At 36.5% G+C, this 19,157-nt stretch overlaps 1 protein-coding gene across 1 annotated transcript in view; it reads left to right on the forward strand.

Annotated features, from left to right (window-relative positions):
• Positions 1-19,157, forward strand: part of HORMAD2 (HORMA domain containing 2) — a 60,964-nt gene that overhangs the window by 13,732 nt on the left and 28,075 nt on the right. Inside the window, exons 7-9 of the mRNA XM_007461184.1 lie at positions 2,843-2,910; positions 6,093-6,244; positions 6,424-6,677. Of these exons, the coding sequence (XP_007461246.1) occupies positions 2,843-2,910; positions 6,093-6,244; positions 6,424-6,677 (474 nt within the window). The remainder of the gene's footprint in view (positions 1-2,842; positions 2,911-6,092; positions 6,245-6,423; positions 6,678-19,157) is intronic.

Consider the following 19,157-nt stretch of genomic DNA (forward strand, 5'->3'; position numbering starts at 1 on the left):
GGGAAAGAGGCAGGAGATAAGGTCAGAGAGGTAGGCAGGGGACAGATGAGTAAGGCCCGTGGACCAAGGTAAATTCTAGATTTTATTCTAAGGGCAATGGGAAACCATTAACAAAGGAGTGACATGGTCTGATTTGCATTTTCAAAACTTTTTTTGGCTGTAGAACAGAGAATGAATTTGGAGGAGGAGGAGTAGTTCGGAAGCAAGCAGATCAGATGGAAAGAGATGGTGTTGGCTTGGATAGGGTGAAGAGAATGAAGGTGAAGAGAACCAGATGGACTTGGGATGTGCTTTGGAGATAGACCTAAAAAGTCTTGCTAATGGATTGGAGTGTGGAGGGAGAATGAAAAGCTGTGTATGTTGCTGTTGCTTTGGACCATGTGGATACATTCAGTATGATTAATAGAAACCATTGGTGAGCAGTTTAAAGACTCATACTTATTAGGCAACACATTAATCTGAAAAGCAGGAGAATGTTTTATGAGGTGTTAAGAAGAGACTAGTGCCTGCTGTAAATATACCTTCCTTGATCAATCAGACTCGGATGGAAGTTATTAAGGATTATCATCTTCTATAAAACAATTACAAACATAACTCTTTTATTAGTAGTTGCACTAGGGACCAAATAATAAAATGTTAATAAAATTATCATCCACTAAAGGATCTACTCTTGATACATTTTAAAAAAATAAAAGATAGCTCAGAGCATCAAAAAGCTAGAGCTGGTTGAGAAACATGGGCGGTCAGGAAGAACAGGCATTGTTTACTTGACAGGGCAACTATACCGCATCAATGCATCAACGCATCAACAGAAGAGAGGATATTGTGTATCTAGCCTGTCTGGAGTGAACCTGTTGCTGTAGGCACCTCTATTCTCACATATCTCTCGTATTATACTCACAAAGCAGCCTTCTGAACTTGGTTTGATTTCTCAAGTAGACTGTCTTGCTAGAAAAAATCTTTTTCTCTTAAAAATAACTCCATTACAAGTCAGTCTTTTTAGAGTATAAGAACCATGAACCAGTTTCCCTAGGACCTGCTCACCTATAATTCATGGGATACCAAATCTCAGAATAGACAAAAGTAACAAGAACATTGTGATTTTTTTCTGATCAGTCTAACATTCCATTCCCACATTGTCAAGGAACAAACACTGAAATAGATGAATGAAGGGTATTTTTTGTGTTCAGACTTAAATTCATACCCTTGCCTGTCTTTAGCACCTTCTCCAGCTCTGTGTACAGACTATTGTTGACCCTTGAACAACAAAAAGGTTAGGGGTGGTGACCCCCAAGCAGTGGAAAATCCATGTATAATTTATGGTAGGTCCTCCATATACATGGTTCCTCTGTATCCTTGGTTCCTCATTCTCAGATTCAACAACCATGAATCATGTACAACTGTAGTATTTACTATTGGGAAAAAAATCTGCGTGTAAGTGGGCCTGCATGGTTCAAACCCATGTTGTTCAACAGTCAACTGTACATGTATCTGGGTCAACTGTTAACTTCAACTATTAGGCAATCACCTTATTTTAAATGGAGTATATCTCTCATGAGGAAATCTGTCCTTTATTTCTAGCTTATTTATATCTGTTTATATTTGTCCATATTTACAGCTAGCAGACAGCAGTGGTATCTAGTTTTTAGTGCAGGATCAAAAGAACAAAAATAAAAAAACACCTGATACCATAGACCCTGGTTCCTTTCTGATTTTTTCTAGCTTTCCTGTTGCCATTCTAGTCTTCCCTGAATTACTACAGAATTCTCTCTCTCTCTCTTTTTTTATTTTTTAACATCTTTATTGGAGTATAATTGCTTTACAATGGTGTGTTAGTTTCTGCTTTATAACAAAGTGAATCAGCTATACATATACATATATCCCCATATCTCTTCCCTCTTGCGTTCTCTCTCTCTTTTTTTTTTCAGGAGTCTCTTAATTGTTCTCATGGTTCCCACTTCTCTGCACTCTTAAAATAGCCAAGGTGATCTTAAAAAATGCAGATCACTCCCATGCTTAAAACCCTTCAATGGACTTCTGGTTTACTTGGAATAAAGTCCAAACCCCTTAGTTAACAAGGCCCCACAACTTTCTCTACAACCTCATCTCCTTCACTCTCCCTCTTGCTCAGCCATTTGGCCTCCTCTGTGATCCTAGAAGAGGCTTCCTTTCCTACGGTAGAACCTTTGCATTGATGTTTCTTCTGCTGGGGTGCCCCGCTCTCCCCCAGCTCTGCACATGGCTGACCTCTCTCATCAATGAGGCTCAGCTCAAACATCACCTCTTTAGTGAGGGCTTCCTTGGCCCTTCCAAACCAAATCACCACCTCTCCCTTCTGTACTCTGTCACAGCATCTGCTTCATATGGTTCACAGCTCTTATTACTACCTGAAATTATTTTGTTTACTTATGTATTGACCATTTCTCCCACCAGTCTGTGTTTTCCAGAAAAACAGGGACCTTTTCTGTCATGTTCACCATAGTGACTCCACTGCCTGACACAAAGTAGACATTCAATAAATATCCTTATCATGAATGAATGGTTTCTTAACTAGTTCCACTGTTATTTACCTAAGCTGGGTCAGACACTTGACTCTGTGCTTTAGCTTCTCCAGCTTTAAGATGGTAACAAGAGATTATGCCATCTAACTCATTTTCAGCATGGAGGAGAAAAAGTGTTATCTTTATACCTGGAAATATTACTCCTGAATAATGTCATGCTATAAAACAAGTATGTAGGAGGTATAGTAGGTATACAATGAAAGTGTTCCTTACCTTTTACCAGATAAGATTCTGGATTTTTAAAAAATAATTTCTTTCTCTATTCCCTTTGCTATTTCTAGAAAGTGACTGAGATATACCAGTTCAAATTCAAATACACAAAAGAAGGAGCCACTATGGATTTTGACAGGTAGAATCTAATTGTTTAATGAACATGAGAAATATGTAGGATTGAGGTAAACATAAGCTTCTTGAGGCCAGAGATAGGTCTTATACTTCCTTTGTAACTTCCCCAACAATCCCACAAAAACCACTATTATGAAAAGGGACTGTAAAAATTGTTTAAATTTCTGAAATCCATAGATGAAGCCAGTAGGAGAAGAGGCTTCCTTTGCTTCTTTCCTTCTTCTCCTATAGGTGATATTAGTAGGGTCTAAAGGCAGTTTAGTGGTTAAGAGTTCTAATTCCTAAGGCAGAAAGATCTAGCTTGGAACCCCAGCTCTGACTATTACTGGTCATTTAACTTTGGACAGAATAATAAACCTCCCTAAATATTAGTATTCTCATTTGCAGAGTGGAATTAATAATATCTACTTCATATGGTTGCTGAGATTATTAAATTATAATGCATATACAAAGCTTTACCCATGCCTGGCACATAATAAACACACAGTAAATTGTACCTAGTGGTGGGGATGGTGGTGGTCTTTGGAGGCAATGGTGGTTGGTGGGTGGCACAGCAGTAGAAATTATATTAATGAGGCTGTCTATGTGGTGTTGATTGAAGAACTCCATGAGGCTCTATCTAGCCACTAATTCAAAGTTTCTCAATTGCTATGCCAAGATATTAACCCTTTCTACCCTCAATATAGCCAGATCAGGACTGGGGTAGATGAAACCCCTACACTATTTACCTATAGACACAAATATTCTCATCTGTTTACCCCAGTATGTCATACAAATATAATTATCTATATGTCCCTGTATGGAAAAGACTGGAAAGCACTGCATTTTCCCATCAAGTCTGAAATTCCAAGTTTTAGATATACTAATGGGTTAAATAGCAAGGACAAGGACATTTACTTCAGAAGGTCCTTAGTAAAGATGGAGATGTTTTGTTGAGGAGCAACATTTATTCCCCTCCCAGTAGCTTTTGGATTCAGATAGAGCTAAGTATTGCTGATGAGACGGAACAGAAGTGGGGAGGGTGGATGATGGAGAAAAGCCTTGGGTGGTAGAAAGCTGCACCTCAGGGGGATGAGTTTCTCTGAAAGGAATAACACTGAAGAGAAATGTGGCCTGATTCTCAATTTTCCATACTATTAGCTCTGTCTCATCATTTATTATTACAAGTTTAATGATTTCTCTCCAAGATTCACACCCTTAATTATCTTCTCATTTGTAAAATTTACAGACAGCATTAGGATGTGAAGTGGAAGTAGGTTCTAGGAACAAGAATTAAGGTACTAACCATCCTTAGCTAACATCTGTATAACACTTTACAGATTGTTCAGCACTTTTCACACATATTCTCTCACATAAAACAGCTGCCTTTTACTCTCTGTACAACTGACAAGCAGATTAATCTCTTTTGTTACGAAGGTACATATGTCTAGAGGTGAACAGTAAAACAGAAATGGCCGAATCTGGGACTTCCCTGCTGGTCCAGTGGTTAAGACTCCGTGCTCCCAATGCAGGGGGACCGGGTTCGATCCCTGGTCAGGGAACTAGATCCCACATGCCGCAACTAAAAGTTCTCTCACGCCACAACGAAGATCCCGCGTCCTGCAACTAAGGCCCGGCACAGCCAAATAAATAAATAAATATTCTAAAAAAGAAAAAAGAGGAAATGGCCAAATCTTTTACTAAGGGGAAGAGAAGGTAATGCATACGTGACCAAAGGTGGGCATTTGTTCAAGTGATTGTTCATACAAAATTACCTTATCACCTCTTCTATAGTAAAGAAAATTTTCCTTTTAAAAGAGTACAAGGGAGTCTTGAAAATGATTTTACATGAGTATGATTTTAGGAATATGGTGTATACTGAAGGATCCCATGTGCTACATGGCAATAGCCCCTCCCTCTCATTACCTATTTCAAGTTGGTTAAATCCTGGTAGACAAAACTTTAAGTTTTTCAAAACTGAAAAAGGAGCAAATGTGATTCCTTAATGTTTGTTTTATGAATTCACGCTATCTCTAGTAGTTCAATTACTAAGGATTATTTTTCAGTATTGAGAAAGGCATTGTAAAAATATATTGCAGTCATAGTCCTTGGAAACTACTCAAATGTGAGATTAATTGGGGAAAAAATTTTGGAGAGAAATAAAAAATGTTTAGAGTTGGAAGGTAATTTAGTCCAACTTGTCCATTCATTCATTAATACAACAAATGTTTATTGAGTACTTAATATAGTTGGGCACTAAACTTAGTACAGTGGAGATGAAAAATATAGCCATTCATCGTCTAGAGGGGACATACAGTTACAAACAGGGGTGAGGTATAGGGATTACCAGGGAAGACTTCCCTGAAGAGATGACACATGAGATAGGTATTAAAGGATAAATTCGGTAGAGTCAGGAAAAGAAGTGGGAAAAGCACAGTACAAGCAAAGTGAACAGCACATACAAATGCACAGGAGTAAGAAGGAACTGGGTAGCAGTTGCAGATGAAGGTGGAGGTGAGTGTGTGGTTGGTTGTGAAAGGCATTGTACACACACTGTTCTCAAATTTGATTGAAAGGTGATGGATATAATAGAAGAAACTTAAGCAAGAGAATGACATGAGTGGATTTTCCTATTAGGATATTATTTTGGTAGTAGTGTGGAGAATGTTTTGCAGTGTGGGCAAGAAGAAAAGCAGGAAGAATAGTCAGTCATTGTCATAATCCATGTAAGAGTGAGAAGGGGATGCCTCTGAGAGATAACCAGATGGTACAAAGGCCTAGAGCTGATGATTGATTTAACTTGGAGAGGTAGAGAAATGTGTGTAAGCTTATCTCACAGAGGAGCTAACTGACATAGAGTGTCTAAGTGACTTGACCGCGGCCATTCAGCCAGTTAGCAGCAGAGCCAATATTAAATGTCAAGTCCATTGTTCTCACTATTATAGTATGCAGTTATTTGTAAATCAGATTTTAAAAAAATCAGGTCACATTGAAAATGTCTTAAAGGGAACTTGCTGCTTAAGAAATCCTTTATATATACATTGCAAAAAGTACAATAACTCCTCTAATTTACATTCTAAAATAGTCTCAAGAGTGTCCTGAGTTTATATTTATCTGATCATATAGTAAAAAGTTTTGTTCTTTTTAAAATAGATTTTCAGTATTATATGTGATTGAAAAGTATGCTGTTTTTCTACGTGGTTATAGCAGTAGCACAACCTTCGAAAGTGGGACAAACAGTGAAGATGTTAAGAAAGCCAGTGTTCTACTGATGCGTAAATTGTACATACTGATGCAGAACCTTGGACCCCTTCCTAACGATGTTATAATTACTATGAAACTCCACTACTATAACGCAGGTAGGTGGAGACCTCTAGTCAAATTCCTTCTTCAGCGCTGAAGTAAATATTTTGGATAAATAGAAGGATTTTGGCAAGCATTTGAAAGAGATGTCTGTTGTTACACATGAAAGATTATGCTGACTTGTTCTCCTGAAACTCAACAGTTTTCTTGGTTTTCTGCCCTTTTCATTTTGCAGTGACCCCACATAATTACCATCCCCCTGGTTTTAAAGAAGGGGTAAACTCACACTTCCTGCTGTTTGATGGGGAGCCTGTAAACCTGCAAGCGGGATTGGTCTCCACTGGCTTTCATAGCATGAAATTAAAAGTCACAACTGAGGCCACCAGAGTGTCTGATTTGGAGAACAGAGTTTTTCAGGAGAGCAGCACTACAGAGATCGCCCATCAGGGTCTAGACTGTGATGAAGAGGAAGAGGAATGCAACAATCACGTAAGGCAAAGCTGTAGCGACCCTCCATTGCTTCAGTTAAACCCAGTTGACATTTTTCAGTTCATACACAGGTCATATCATAGTAACAGGATCCAATGGAGTGTGCCGGGTGTAAAAACTGAAACAAAACTAGCCCCTAACCTCAAGTCTTTATTCTAAAAAAGCACTGTCTTCAAGAAGGAAATATACTCTGTTAGATGAAGTGGTCCATGGCTAGGAGAAAAAGACTTTCTAATATACTTCTTTTTATAAAAGGTACCCATGAATTTAGGAAATTTTAGATTTTCTATAACTTATAAGAGCATATTAAACATGTTTTAAAATATTATAGCTGTTTATTCATACTCACTGCAAGTATAAGTAAGTTCTTGATTACTGGGGTAGAAAAGTGTTATGGATAAACCTAAGTCAGAGTGCATTCATTTTCACTGCTGTAGATTACTCTTGACAGACATTCTTTCTTCCTCTGCAATTGTTATAAACATTCATGTATACACCTCCTCGTACACATATGCAAGAGTGTCTCCAGGGAATATACCAAAGAGTTCTAGGGCTTGCACATTTTCAACTTTATTAGGTAATGAAAAACTGTTCTCTAAAATGGTTGTACCAATTTATGCTCCACCAAAAGTGGAGGGAGTGCTGTACATTATTGTCAATACTTTTTTTTTTAAGTAATACTTTAAATTTTATTTATTTATTTATTTATTTATTTATGGCCGCAGTGGGTCTTCGTTGCTCCGCGCGGGCTTTCTCTAGTTGCAGCGAGCAGGGCTACTCTTTGCTGGTGCGCGGGCTTCTCATTGCGGTGGCTTCTCTTGCTGTGGAGCACAGGCTATAGACACGCGGGTTCAGTAGTTGTGGCTTGCGAGCTCTACAGCGCAGGCTTAGTAGTTGTGGCGCATGGGATTAGTTGCTCTGCAGCATGTGGGATCTTCGCGGACCAGGGCTCGAACCCATGTCCCCTGCATTGGCAGGCAGATTCTTAACCACTGCGCCACCAGGGAAGTCCCCTTGTCAATACTTAATTTTACCCAAGTTTATGTTTTCTGCCTAACTCCTGGATGTAAATGGTAATGCTTCATGATTTGATTTTGATTTGCATTTCCCTGATTATTAATGAGTTTAAGCATCTTTTCATGTATATTGGCTGTTCTGGTTTTCTTATGTATAAAGTAACTGTTCAAGTCTTTCATGCATTTTTCTATTGGATTATTTATCTTTTCCTCATTGATTTAAAAATATGTTCTGAATAGTAATTATTTTTCATTATTTATGTTGCAATTTTTTTTCAGGTTTGTGGCTTGTCTCTTCACTTTCTTTAAGATGTTTTTTGCTAAAGAGAAGTTCTTAATTTTAATGTAGTCAACTCTTTTCCTCTAATATGTGCTTTTGGATATTAAGAAATTCTTCCTTATCTGAGTTCATTTTTAATATTCTCCTCTATTTTGTTATAAAAATTTTAAGGTTTTTCTTTTAACATTTTTATTCCACTTGGAGTTTATTTTTATTTGTGGGGTAAGGTAGACCAGACCCCTTTTACATTTTAAAATCCAAGTATAATAAAATACATATATCCAAGTATAAAAATACATATATCATAATGATACAGCTCAATAAATATTCACAAACTGAACACCAGGGCTGGGATGAGAGTGAGGCAAACAAGGTAAGAGTGAGTACCACCTTAAATATTACTTCCTAGGTATCTTGTTTGCCTCACCCCATTCCAGCCCTAATGAATACACATGTGAAATCAGCACCCAGATCAAGAAACAAAATACTACCAGCACCTTGAGAAAAGTCAGTCTTACTTTGCAGTCACTGTTCTACTCAACAGGAGTATCTCTATCCTGGCTTCTATTAGCATAGATTAGTTTCTCTTGTTTTTTATTTTATAGATGTGGAATCATGGAGTATGAAACATTTTTTCACTGCTTTGAACATTCTGAACATGTTTTTTAGTGAAATATATACACATTTCTGGAGGGAATAGATTTACTAGGAGTAGAATTGCTGGGTCACAGGATATGAGTACATTTAGCTTCAATAGATACTACAAAACAATTTCCAAAGTGCTTGTGCCAATTTACACTTCCATCAGCAAGTTTTGGTTGCTCCACATCCTCACCAACTGTTGGCATTTTCCATCTTTTTAATTTTAGCCATTCTGGTGGGTGTGTAGTGGTAGGTCATTGTGGTTTTAATTTGTAGTTTCCTGATGACTAATGAAGATGAGCACCTTTTCACATGTTTATTGCCCATGTTGGATGTCCTCTTTCGTGAAATGTCTTTTCAAGTCATTTGTCATTTTTCTATTGGGTTCTATTGGGTTTGTCTTTCATTCTTATGGATTTGTAGGAGTTCTGAATATATATTCCACATATAAGTCCTTTGTCAGATACATGTATTGTGAATATCTCTTCAACTTTCTAACTTGCCTTTTTACTCTCTTAACGGTGTATTGTGATGAACAGAATATTAATTTTAATATAGTTCAACTTATCAATCTTTTCGGCTATCTTCAGCAGTTTTTATTTAAAAAATTTTATCCACTCTAAAGTTTACAGAGATGTACTCTATGTTTTTCTCTAATAAGGAGAAATAGCTGCAGAAACAGACGTGATTTTTAAAATTATAAGATACCTCCATGAATAACATCATACCAAAAATATAAATAACTGACCTTTCTCTACACTATCTTCAAGTATTTATGTATTTTGGTATGACGTTATTCATGGAGGTCTCATAATGTTAAAAATTGCTTCTGCTTCTGTAGTTATTTCCCTGTTTTTATATCTGGTATTTATTTGTGCCCCATTCGTTTTTCTTGGTTAGATTGGCCCCAAATCAGTATTTTTTATTACTCTTTTCAAAGTCATCTTTTTTTTTTTTTTCTTTGTGGTACGCGGGCCTCTCACTGTTGTGGCCTCTCCTGCTGCGGAGCACAGGCTCCAGATGCGCAGGCCCAGTGGCCATGGCTCACGGGCCCAGCCGCTCCGCGGCGTGTGGGGTCCTCCCATACCGGGGCAAGAACCCGTGTACCCTGCATCGGCAGGCGGACTCGCAACCACTGCGCCACCAGGAGAGCCCTCAAAGTCATCTTTTAGTTGTGCTGATCTCTTCTGTTGCTTTGTTTTTCTATTTTGCTCATGTTTTGTTTTTATCTTTGCCTTCTATTTCTTCTTTGTCTCCCTTATTCCAAACTGATCTCTCCATCAATATATAGACATATATATTCTACGAGTACCTCGAATTCAGTATCAAATGGAATTTCAACTTCTTACCAAACATGCTCTTCTTCCTCCCAGGTTCCTTATCTTTGTATTTCATTAAAACTTTACCAAGCAGCCTGATCAGGAATGTGTTCAACTCCTATTTTCTTCTCACTTTTCACAGCCTTTTGGTTGCCATTTCCGTCTGTTTTGTATCTGAAATACTTCTCCAGTCTGGCCCTATTGCCATTGTACTGATTCAGGCTGTCATCATTGCTTTCTTGGTGAAGGACAGCTGAGCCTCCTAACTGTGTCTCCCTGATGTCAGCATTGCCCCTCTAATTTGTCTTCCAGAGTGCCAGAGAGTGAGGGTACTAAAACTATGATGATCATTTTCAAATATTTCAAGTTGATTTATTTTGTGTAATTTCAAAGGTCAGAATGAGAGCCAGAAAATGAAAATGACGTTGGCTGGGTGAGGTGTGCAGAGGTTGATTTTGGCTCAAGAGAAGGAAGAACTTTCTCTTAAAAAAATTTTTAAAGCAATATCATAATGATATTAAAGTAATTTAAAAAGCAGTGCAAATCTTCCAGCTGTCCTACCATCCCATCCCATCAGTACTGTTTTCTTGCCTTTTTTTTTTTTTTTTGGCCACACCACGGCATGTGGGATCTTAGTTCTCCAACCAGGGATCAAATCTGTGCCCCCTTCAGTGGAAGCATAGAGTCTTAACTGCTGGACTGCCAGGGAAGTCCCTGTTTTCATTTTTATATTTTCCATCCCATCTAGTCTTTTTCCACAGATATACATATTTATACATGATGTTAGTCATGGTATAAATATAAATCTGTTTTATTGATAATTTTATACTTAATATTAATTTTATAACTATGTCCTACCTTACTCTTCATATTTTTAATTTTAATGAAATTTTTTTTCCATTTAGGTATTATACCGTTTTCCTATATTAAATATTTAAGTTAATTCCTGATTTTACTACTATAAATGGTGTTGTAATAAATACCTTTGTATGTATGGCAGAATTTTCCCTTATTTTCTAAGGGTATAGTATCAGGAGTGAAATTTACAGAGCCTGAAAATTTGTATAGCTCTCAAATGAGTATTATCATTTTCCAGAAGCTTCCAGCTTTTCTACCTCCTCAGGATGGATTTTCTAAAAAAGACAACTACTTGATAAAACTGACTGTCTTGAGAAGGGTGAACGCTTTGTCGACAGCTGTGTTCAAGTACAGGTATATACTATGTTCAAGATAGAGTATAGATTATTGTCTCTAGGGCGTTGCAAGAGAAAATCATGATTTAGGGGGAAGGTTGAACTAGACTGACCTCTGAGGTCCCTTCCATGCTAAGATTCCCTGGGTTATATTTTGAATTCCTATTAAGAGAATAATGCCCTACTAAGCACTGTGAGGAAAATTAAGACATATAAAATATAGTTTCTACCTTTGAGAACTCTAGCTGAAGAGACAATATCTACATGATATAAAGAAAAATAATATTGGAGAGTATATGAATAATAGAAATAATATTAACTAACAATACTGAGCATGATACTCAGGGCTTCACATGTATTATCACTTTAAATCTACCCAGCTATTTTATGAGGTAGATTCTATTATTATCCTGATTTTACAAAGGAGAAAACTGAAACTTAGAGAAATTAGCCCAAGGCTACAGATACAGTGAATAAGTAGCAGGGCCAGAATTCAAATCAAGGCAGTTGGACTCCAAAGCCTGTGCTCTTAGGATACAGAAATAAAGGTAAACTGGCACTGTGTGGGAAGGTTTCATTGAGTTGATTTTATGGATACATCAGTTTGATTGGCAGAGATTAAGGCAGAGGACGTTCCAGGCAAGTTGGAAAGTACAGTGTGGTAGCATCAGAACTTCTGTCTCTATGATTTGGAATTCCAATTCTTAACCTTCCACATATTTTCCTGTATCCCACCTGGCTTTGCTGAAATCTCTACTTTTCATAAACTTTAACTCAAAGATTTTTAAAAGCTTTTTTAAATCATAAAATTTTTCTATTAAAATATAAAGTTTACAAAATCTTGATCAAAACAGCTTATACTGCTTTTTCACCAGTGAGCCATAGTTAAAGAAGTAATTTAACATAATCATCTTGTGAGGTTATTGTAAGATTGAAAAAAATATTTTTATACAATTTTCTTTTTCAGGTTATTTCTTATCTCAGTCACAGAAAGACAAATATAAAAGATTTCTACCAGTAGTTGAAATTATTCAATATTTGTACTCTTCATTTTCTGGTGTGATCCTTAAGATCTGAAGAACAATGTAAAACTGAGATCATAGTTTGGCAATGGATTCAGAAATGATTAAAGGAGATAAACTTGAAATTTAAAATTTCTTAGATGATAAGAACTCTTTATTTTTTTTCTTTTTTTCCTTTTTGCGGTACACGGGCCTCTCACTGCTGTGGCCTCTCCCGTTGCGGAGCACAGGCTCCGGACGCACAGGCTCAGCGGCCATGGCTCACGGGCCCAGCTGCTCCGCGGCATGTGGGATCTTCCCGGACCGGGGCACAAACCTGTGTCCCCTGCATCAGCAGGCGGACTCTCAACCACTGCGCCACCAGGGAAGCCCTGGATAGGCTTCTTTAAGGAACTCACCTATGTGGTGACAATAACCACATGTTCTGGAATTGGTTGTAGAATCTTATTTAAATTTTATGCTAAGTTTAAATGCTGAGGGAAAAGTACTTCTTTCTAATAGAGGTACTTAACCCAGGCTCCTTAAAGGACTAGTAATTACTGATGCATCCAGACAGCTATAAAAAGATGGAGAGCTAATGTTGCACATGTCTATTGTAGAGACTGATGGTCCTAGTTTATTAAGACATTATAGCTCTTTGGGAATTCGTATTTTTATCAATTTTTAAGTGGGGATCCACAGGCCGTAATTTTCTAATTTTCTGAGCTTTTTATGAGTTTTTATACCCTCAGAAAGGGTTGCTTTTTCTTTTTGATGAAGTCCACAAAATAATACATATATTATAACAATATATGCCTTTTTTTCCCTGTGTGAAGGCCAGTTTTTTCCCTGTGTGGAGGCCATTTCTTACCTTTTGTGCTAACACATTTGATTAAAGTGTAAATGATTTGTTTTTGAGAAATTAGAATGTAAAGTACATTGGTGCCAAAGTAAATGGTACCATTTAAGTGTGGACTAGAAAGATATTTTCTGTAATTCCTTAGAATTTCTTTGTATTCTAGTCAGTGGATTAAAACAAGAGCCTTTTCATTCAGAATCTATTTTCTCCCACTAAACTCTGAACTGAAGTTTCGTATTTTTGAGGTATAGTCTGATGATTTTCACAGTATTACATCTCTTGAAGCATATATGCCTTGTTTGATACAATGTAGTGTTGGCAAGAATATCTTAGATTCTTGGAAATAGAGTTGATTATTGAAAACGTTGGAAGAGGCACATTATCTACAGAAAATATTCAGACTTAAAAACCACACATCATTCTCTCTCTGTCATGGGGCTATAGTCCTTTTCACAAAGTTTCTTTTTGTCAAATAGGAAATTTTTTCAATTAATTTTTCTGTTCTGCATTACAGAATATAATTGTTATCCTCTGTTAACCATGAAAAGAGGAATGAAAGTTGGTTGACTTTTCCATCAGTCATATAAGTCATCTCTTTTTTCAAATGAATCACTCTATAACATACCAGAGAATTATCTCCTTCTTTTGTGAGTGGGAAGAGCCACTCTGATGATCTGTGTATGTTTCATTTAAATAAAGAAAAAAAGAGTATATTGATATATATATATTACAACAGAAGAAAAGCATAGTGAGTAATCTTAGGTAATAACACTTTGGATGTTACTATTATTAAACCCTAGCATTAAAAGAAGTAAGTTTTGTTTTTTTAAAAAAGGAGTAAGACTGAGAATGTTCTTTTTGGTTTAAAAAAAAATGTCTGTAATAATCTGAAATAGTACAATGTTATCATTATACTAAAACCAGTGTAATATTAGGCTCTATTTAGAGTTTTTTAAAAAATAGTTTATTGAGATTTAGTCAATTACATATTGGAAAAAATGTAATGATAATGTTACTTAATTATATAGAACTGTATACAGTTGGCCAATTTTTCTAATACTTGTTATATGTGCTGCTAGTTTTCCATTTGAAGTTACATTGCCTGTTGGTAAACAGATGAGATTCTGGTTTGTAACAAACTCAGGCATTGTAAGGAGAGTAATTCTTTTGGTATTTATATTAGGATCTCAAAATTGAGATTTAAGACTTCAGAAGATCAGTCCTTCAGACAGTGATAAAGAGGAGCTAGAAACTGAAGTATATATATATCCTCTATGGAGCCACCACCTCAAATTTGCTTCTTCCTGTATGATGGAGGGCTCCTCCTGCTTTGATAACCAAATTCAGAACAAACAGAAACCTTATAGCTAATGGCACTGGTCTGACATTAAAACAAGTCTACACTTAGCTCATTGTGAAGAAAGTTTAAAATAATATTCTAAAATATTCTAATCAAACATAAGTTATCAACATTTATTCAGTTAGCAAATTTATATTGAAGCCTATCATGCTTGACTCACTGTACAAAAGTAGTAGACACAAAGATAAACACGTCAAATCCCTGATTCAGAATCACTCAGGAGAAATGGAACAAGTAGCTGTTATATAAATAATAATAATAATCAGCATTTATTAAGTGCCTACAAAGGGCTTTATATACACATGGCTTCAATTGATCCCAACAACTTTGCATAACATTTTATAGCTGAAGGAACAGAAGTTCATAGACATTAAGTAGCATATCCAAGGTTGCCCAACTAGAAAGCACCAGAGTCAGTATCAGAGAACCTAGGTCTCTTTGGCTCCAAAGCTCATCCTCAGTCCATTAAACCTTACATTCATTCATGTAAGAGAGAATGTTAAAAATCCCACAAGAGAGCAAAAATCCTATAGAATGATTAAATTCCACTTTTATTCATGAAGGAATAATGTAACAGACTTGCTCTCCTGTTATAAAAAATTAGGAAACTGGGTAAAATATATGAAGCAACTGTTTTCAGACATTAGGTAATAGGAAGGGCAAAACTGTGATCCCTGAGAGAAGAAAAACAAGATGAGCCTTAAAACTGCACCTTCCATCAGGGGGTTCTTTCTGGACCACCGGTGTGGGAAGGGGGAACCCAAGCAGAGCATGGCATCTTGCTGGGTTGAAGAAATAGACTGGAGTTTGAGGAAGCTGAAGCACCTGGGGACAGAGTATCAGACGGGAGGGATCTACAGAGAGAAAGAGCTCCAGAAATCATCACTGGCATCCCTTGAGTCTTTTGTTGAATATTCAGCTTCTCAGGTATGGGTTGAAATTCTACAAGGTTGGACACAGAAAACTATTGGAGGAACTGTAAAAGATTCTTAGAACTCTCACAAGACTGACAGACATTCACATAACGATCAGTTATGTGGAGAGACCTTGTTGAACACCTGGACCATTCAATAGAGACTCCAGAAGGGTTATACCTTAGCATGAAGGCTAAACCAATCCTTTTTTTTTTTTTTTTTTCTTGCGTTATGCGGGCCTCTCACTGTTGTGGCCTCTCCCATTTGCGGAGCACAGGCTCCGGACGCGCAGGCCCAGCGGCCATGGCTCACGGGCCCAGCCGCTCCGCGGCACGTGGGATCCTCCCGAAACGGGGCACGAACCCGCGTCTCCTGCATCAGCAGGCGGACTCTCAAGCACTGCGCCACCAGGGAAGCCCCCCAATCCTTTAGTGAAGGCCTCCAAACTGAATTCTAACAGCTTAAAAACAAGCCTTGAAAGGATCAAGCTTATTTGCCTGCCAAAATAACATTCAACACTTTTTAGAGGAAAACAAAGTCCAAACACTCAACTATGTAAAATTCTTATTGTCCTGAATCCAATAACAATTCATTCACATGTAAAGCAGCAGAAAAACTGACCTATAACCAAGGAAAATTAGTCAATAGATGGAGACCCAGAAATGCCAGCAATGATAAAATTAGCAGATAAGGACTTTAAAACAACTATTATACCAAGTGCAATAATAACCTATGTTTACACAAAAACATGTATACAAATGTTTATAGTGACATTATTTGTAATCTCCCCAAACTGGAAACAACCAAGATGTTCTTTAATGGGAGAATGGATAAATTTAAAATAAAAAAGAACAAACTACTGGTACCTGCAACATCATGGATCAGTTGCAAATACATCATGCTAAGTGAAAGAAGCCAGAATCAAGACTACATACAACATTTTTTTCTTGAACAGCTTTATTGAGATATAATTCATATACCATACAAATTGCCCACTTAAAGTATACAATTCAATGGTTTTTAGTATGTTCAAAGAGTTGTGTAACTATCATCACAGTCAATCTTAGAACATTTTCATCACCCCAGAAAGGAACCCCATACTCTTTAACTATCACCTCCCTATTTCCTCTTTCTGTCTCTCCCCCAAGTCTTAAGCAACCATTAATCTATTTTCTGTCTCTATAGATTTTCTTATTCTGAATATTTCATATAAGTGAAGTCACACAATATATTGTGTTTTGTGACTGGCTTCTTTCACTTAGCATTATGTTTTCAAGTTTCACCCATGTGGTAGCATGTATTGGTGCTTCATTCCTTTTTATGGCTGAATAATATTCCATTGTATGGGTAGACCACATGTTTTATCTATTCATCAGTGATGGACAATTAGGTTGTTTCTACCTTTTGGCTATTATGAATAATGCTACTATAAACATTCATGTGGGACTTCCCTGGTGGTCCAGTGGTTAAGACTCCGTGCTTCCACTGCAAGGGGTTCGATCCCTGGTCAGGGAACTAAGATCCTGCATCATGCCAACAACAACAACAACAACAAAATGAAAAAACATTCACGTACAAGTTTTTTGGAAACCTATTTTTAATTCTCTTGGGTATATACCTAGGAGTGGCATTGCTGGGTCCTATTAACTCTGTTTAATCATTTGAAGAACTCCAAAACTGTCTTCTAAAGTGGCTGCACCATTTTATATTTCCCCCTGCAGTGTATGCAAGTTCTAATTTTCTTCACATCCACAACAAGACTTATGTCACTTTTTGGTTCTAGCCATCCTAGTAGGTATGAAGTAACTGGTATCTCGTTGTTATGATTTCTATATCTGTAGCAACTAGTGATATCATTGTCCATTTATATATCTTTCATAGAGAAATGTTTATTCAGATATTTTGCCCATTTTTAAGTTAGGTTACTTGTAAACAACAATAAAAACTGTTGAGGTGTAAAAATTCTTTATTTCCTGGGTACAGTCTCTTAACAGATGTATGACTTGGAAATATTTTCTCCCATTCCATGAGTTGTCTTTTCATTTTTGTGATGGTGTCCTTTGAAGCACAAATGGTTTTTAATTTTGATCAAGTCCAAATTATCCATTTTTTCTCTTGTTGCTTATGCTTTGTGCGATGTGTGTATGTGATATCCAAGAATCCTTTGCCAAATACAAGGTCATGAAGATTTACTCCTTTGTTTCCTTCTAGGAGTTTTATAGTTTTAGCTCTTACATTTAGATCTTTGATACAGTTTGAGAGTCAATTTTAGTATATGGTGTGAGGTAAGAATCTGACAGCATGCTTTTGCATGTGGATATTCCAACACCATTTGTTCAAAAGACTGTTCTTTCTCCCTGAAATGGTCCTAGTGCTCTTGTCAAAATCAGTTGACCATAGACAGATGGTTTTATTTCAGGACTCTCAATTCTATTCCATTAGTCTATGTGTCTATCCTTATGCCAGTACCACACTGTCTTGATTACCATTGTGTTGTAATAAGTTTTGAATCAAGTATGAGTCCTCCTACTTCCTTCTTTTCTCTCAGGATTGTTTTGGTTATTCTGAGTTCTTTGCAATTTCATATGAATTTGAGAATCAGCTTGTCAATTTCTATAAAGAAGTCTGCTAGGATTCACATAGGGATTGCATTGAATCTCAAGATCAGTTTGGGGATTAATGACATCTTAATAATATTAAGCGTTTTGATCCATGAACATGGGATATTTATCCATTTATTTAGATTTTCTTTAATTTCTTTCAGCAATGTTAGTTGCACAAATCCTGTTAGTTCTGTTTCTCTGCAGAACCCTAGATAATACACTTGCTGAACTTGTTAGTTCTAATAGTTTTTTAGTGGATTCTTTAGGATTTTCCACATACAAGATCATGTCATCTGCAGATAGATACACTTTTACTTCTTCCTTTCCAATCTGGATGCATTTTATTTCTTTTCCTTTTGTAACTGCCCTGGCTAGAACTTCCATTACAATGTTGAATAGAAGCGGTGAGAGTGGACAGCCTTGTCTTGTTCCTGATCATAGGAGGAAAGCATCCAGTGTTTCACCATTAGTTATGTTATTGACTATGGTTTTTGGGTAGGTGCCTTCTAACATGTTGAATAAGTTTCCTTCTATTCCTAGTTTCTTCAGTGTTTTTTTTTTCTAATCATGAAAGGCTGTTGGATTTTGTCACATGCTTTTTTTCTATTAAGATGATCAAGTGATTCTGATATGATGTATTACATTAATTGATTTTTACATATTAAACCAAGCTTTATTTCTGGGATAAATTCCATTTGGTCATGGGAGATTATATATATATATATATTTTTTTTTTTTTTTTCCTGAATTCAGTTTGCTAAAATTTTGTTAAGGATTTTTATGTCCACATATATAAGAGATATTAATCTATAGTTTTCTCTTCTTGTGATGTCTTTGTCTAGTTTGGTATCAGGATAACATTGGCCTCATAAAATGAGCTGGGAAGTGTTCACTCCTTTTCTATAGTTTGTGGAGAGTTTGCATTAGTTTTTCTTTGAATTAAAATAAGCTAGCTGGGTCTGGGTTTTTCTTTCTGGGTAGTTTTAAACTTATTATTAATTCAGTCTCTTCACTTGTTATAGATCTATTTAGATTTTCTATTGGTATTTCTTCTTGAGCCAGTTTTAGTAGTTTGTGTCTTTCTAGGAATTTATTATTTCAGCTATGTTATCTCTATTGACATATAACTGGTTGTAGTACTCCTTTATACTGCTTTCTTATATTTTTGTAAAGTCAGTAGTAATGTTTGCTGTTTTATTTTTTTTTAATTTATTTATTTTAATTAATTTATTTTTGGCTGCATGTGGGCTTTCTCTAGTTGTGGTGAGCGGTGGGCTACTCTTCATTGTGGTG

The sequence above is a fragment of the Lipotes vexillifer genome, unplaced genomic scaffold (assembly GCF_000442215.2).
Source record: "Lipotes vexillifer unplaced genomic scaffold, Lipotes_vexillifer_v1.1 scaffold691, whole genome shotgun sequence".
Classification (NCBI taxonomy): Eukaryota; Metazoa; Chordata; class Mammalia; order Artiodactyla; family Lipotidae; genus Lipotes; species Lipotes vexillifer.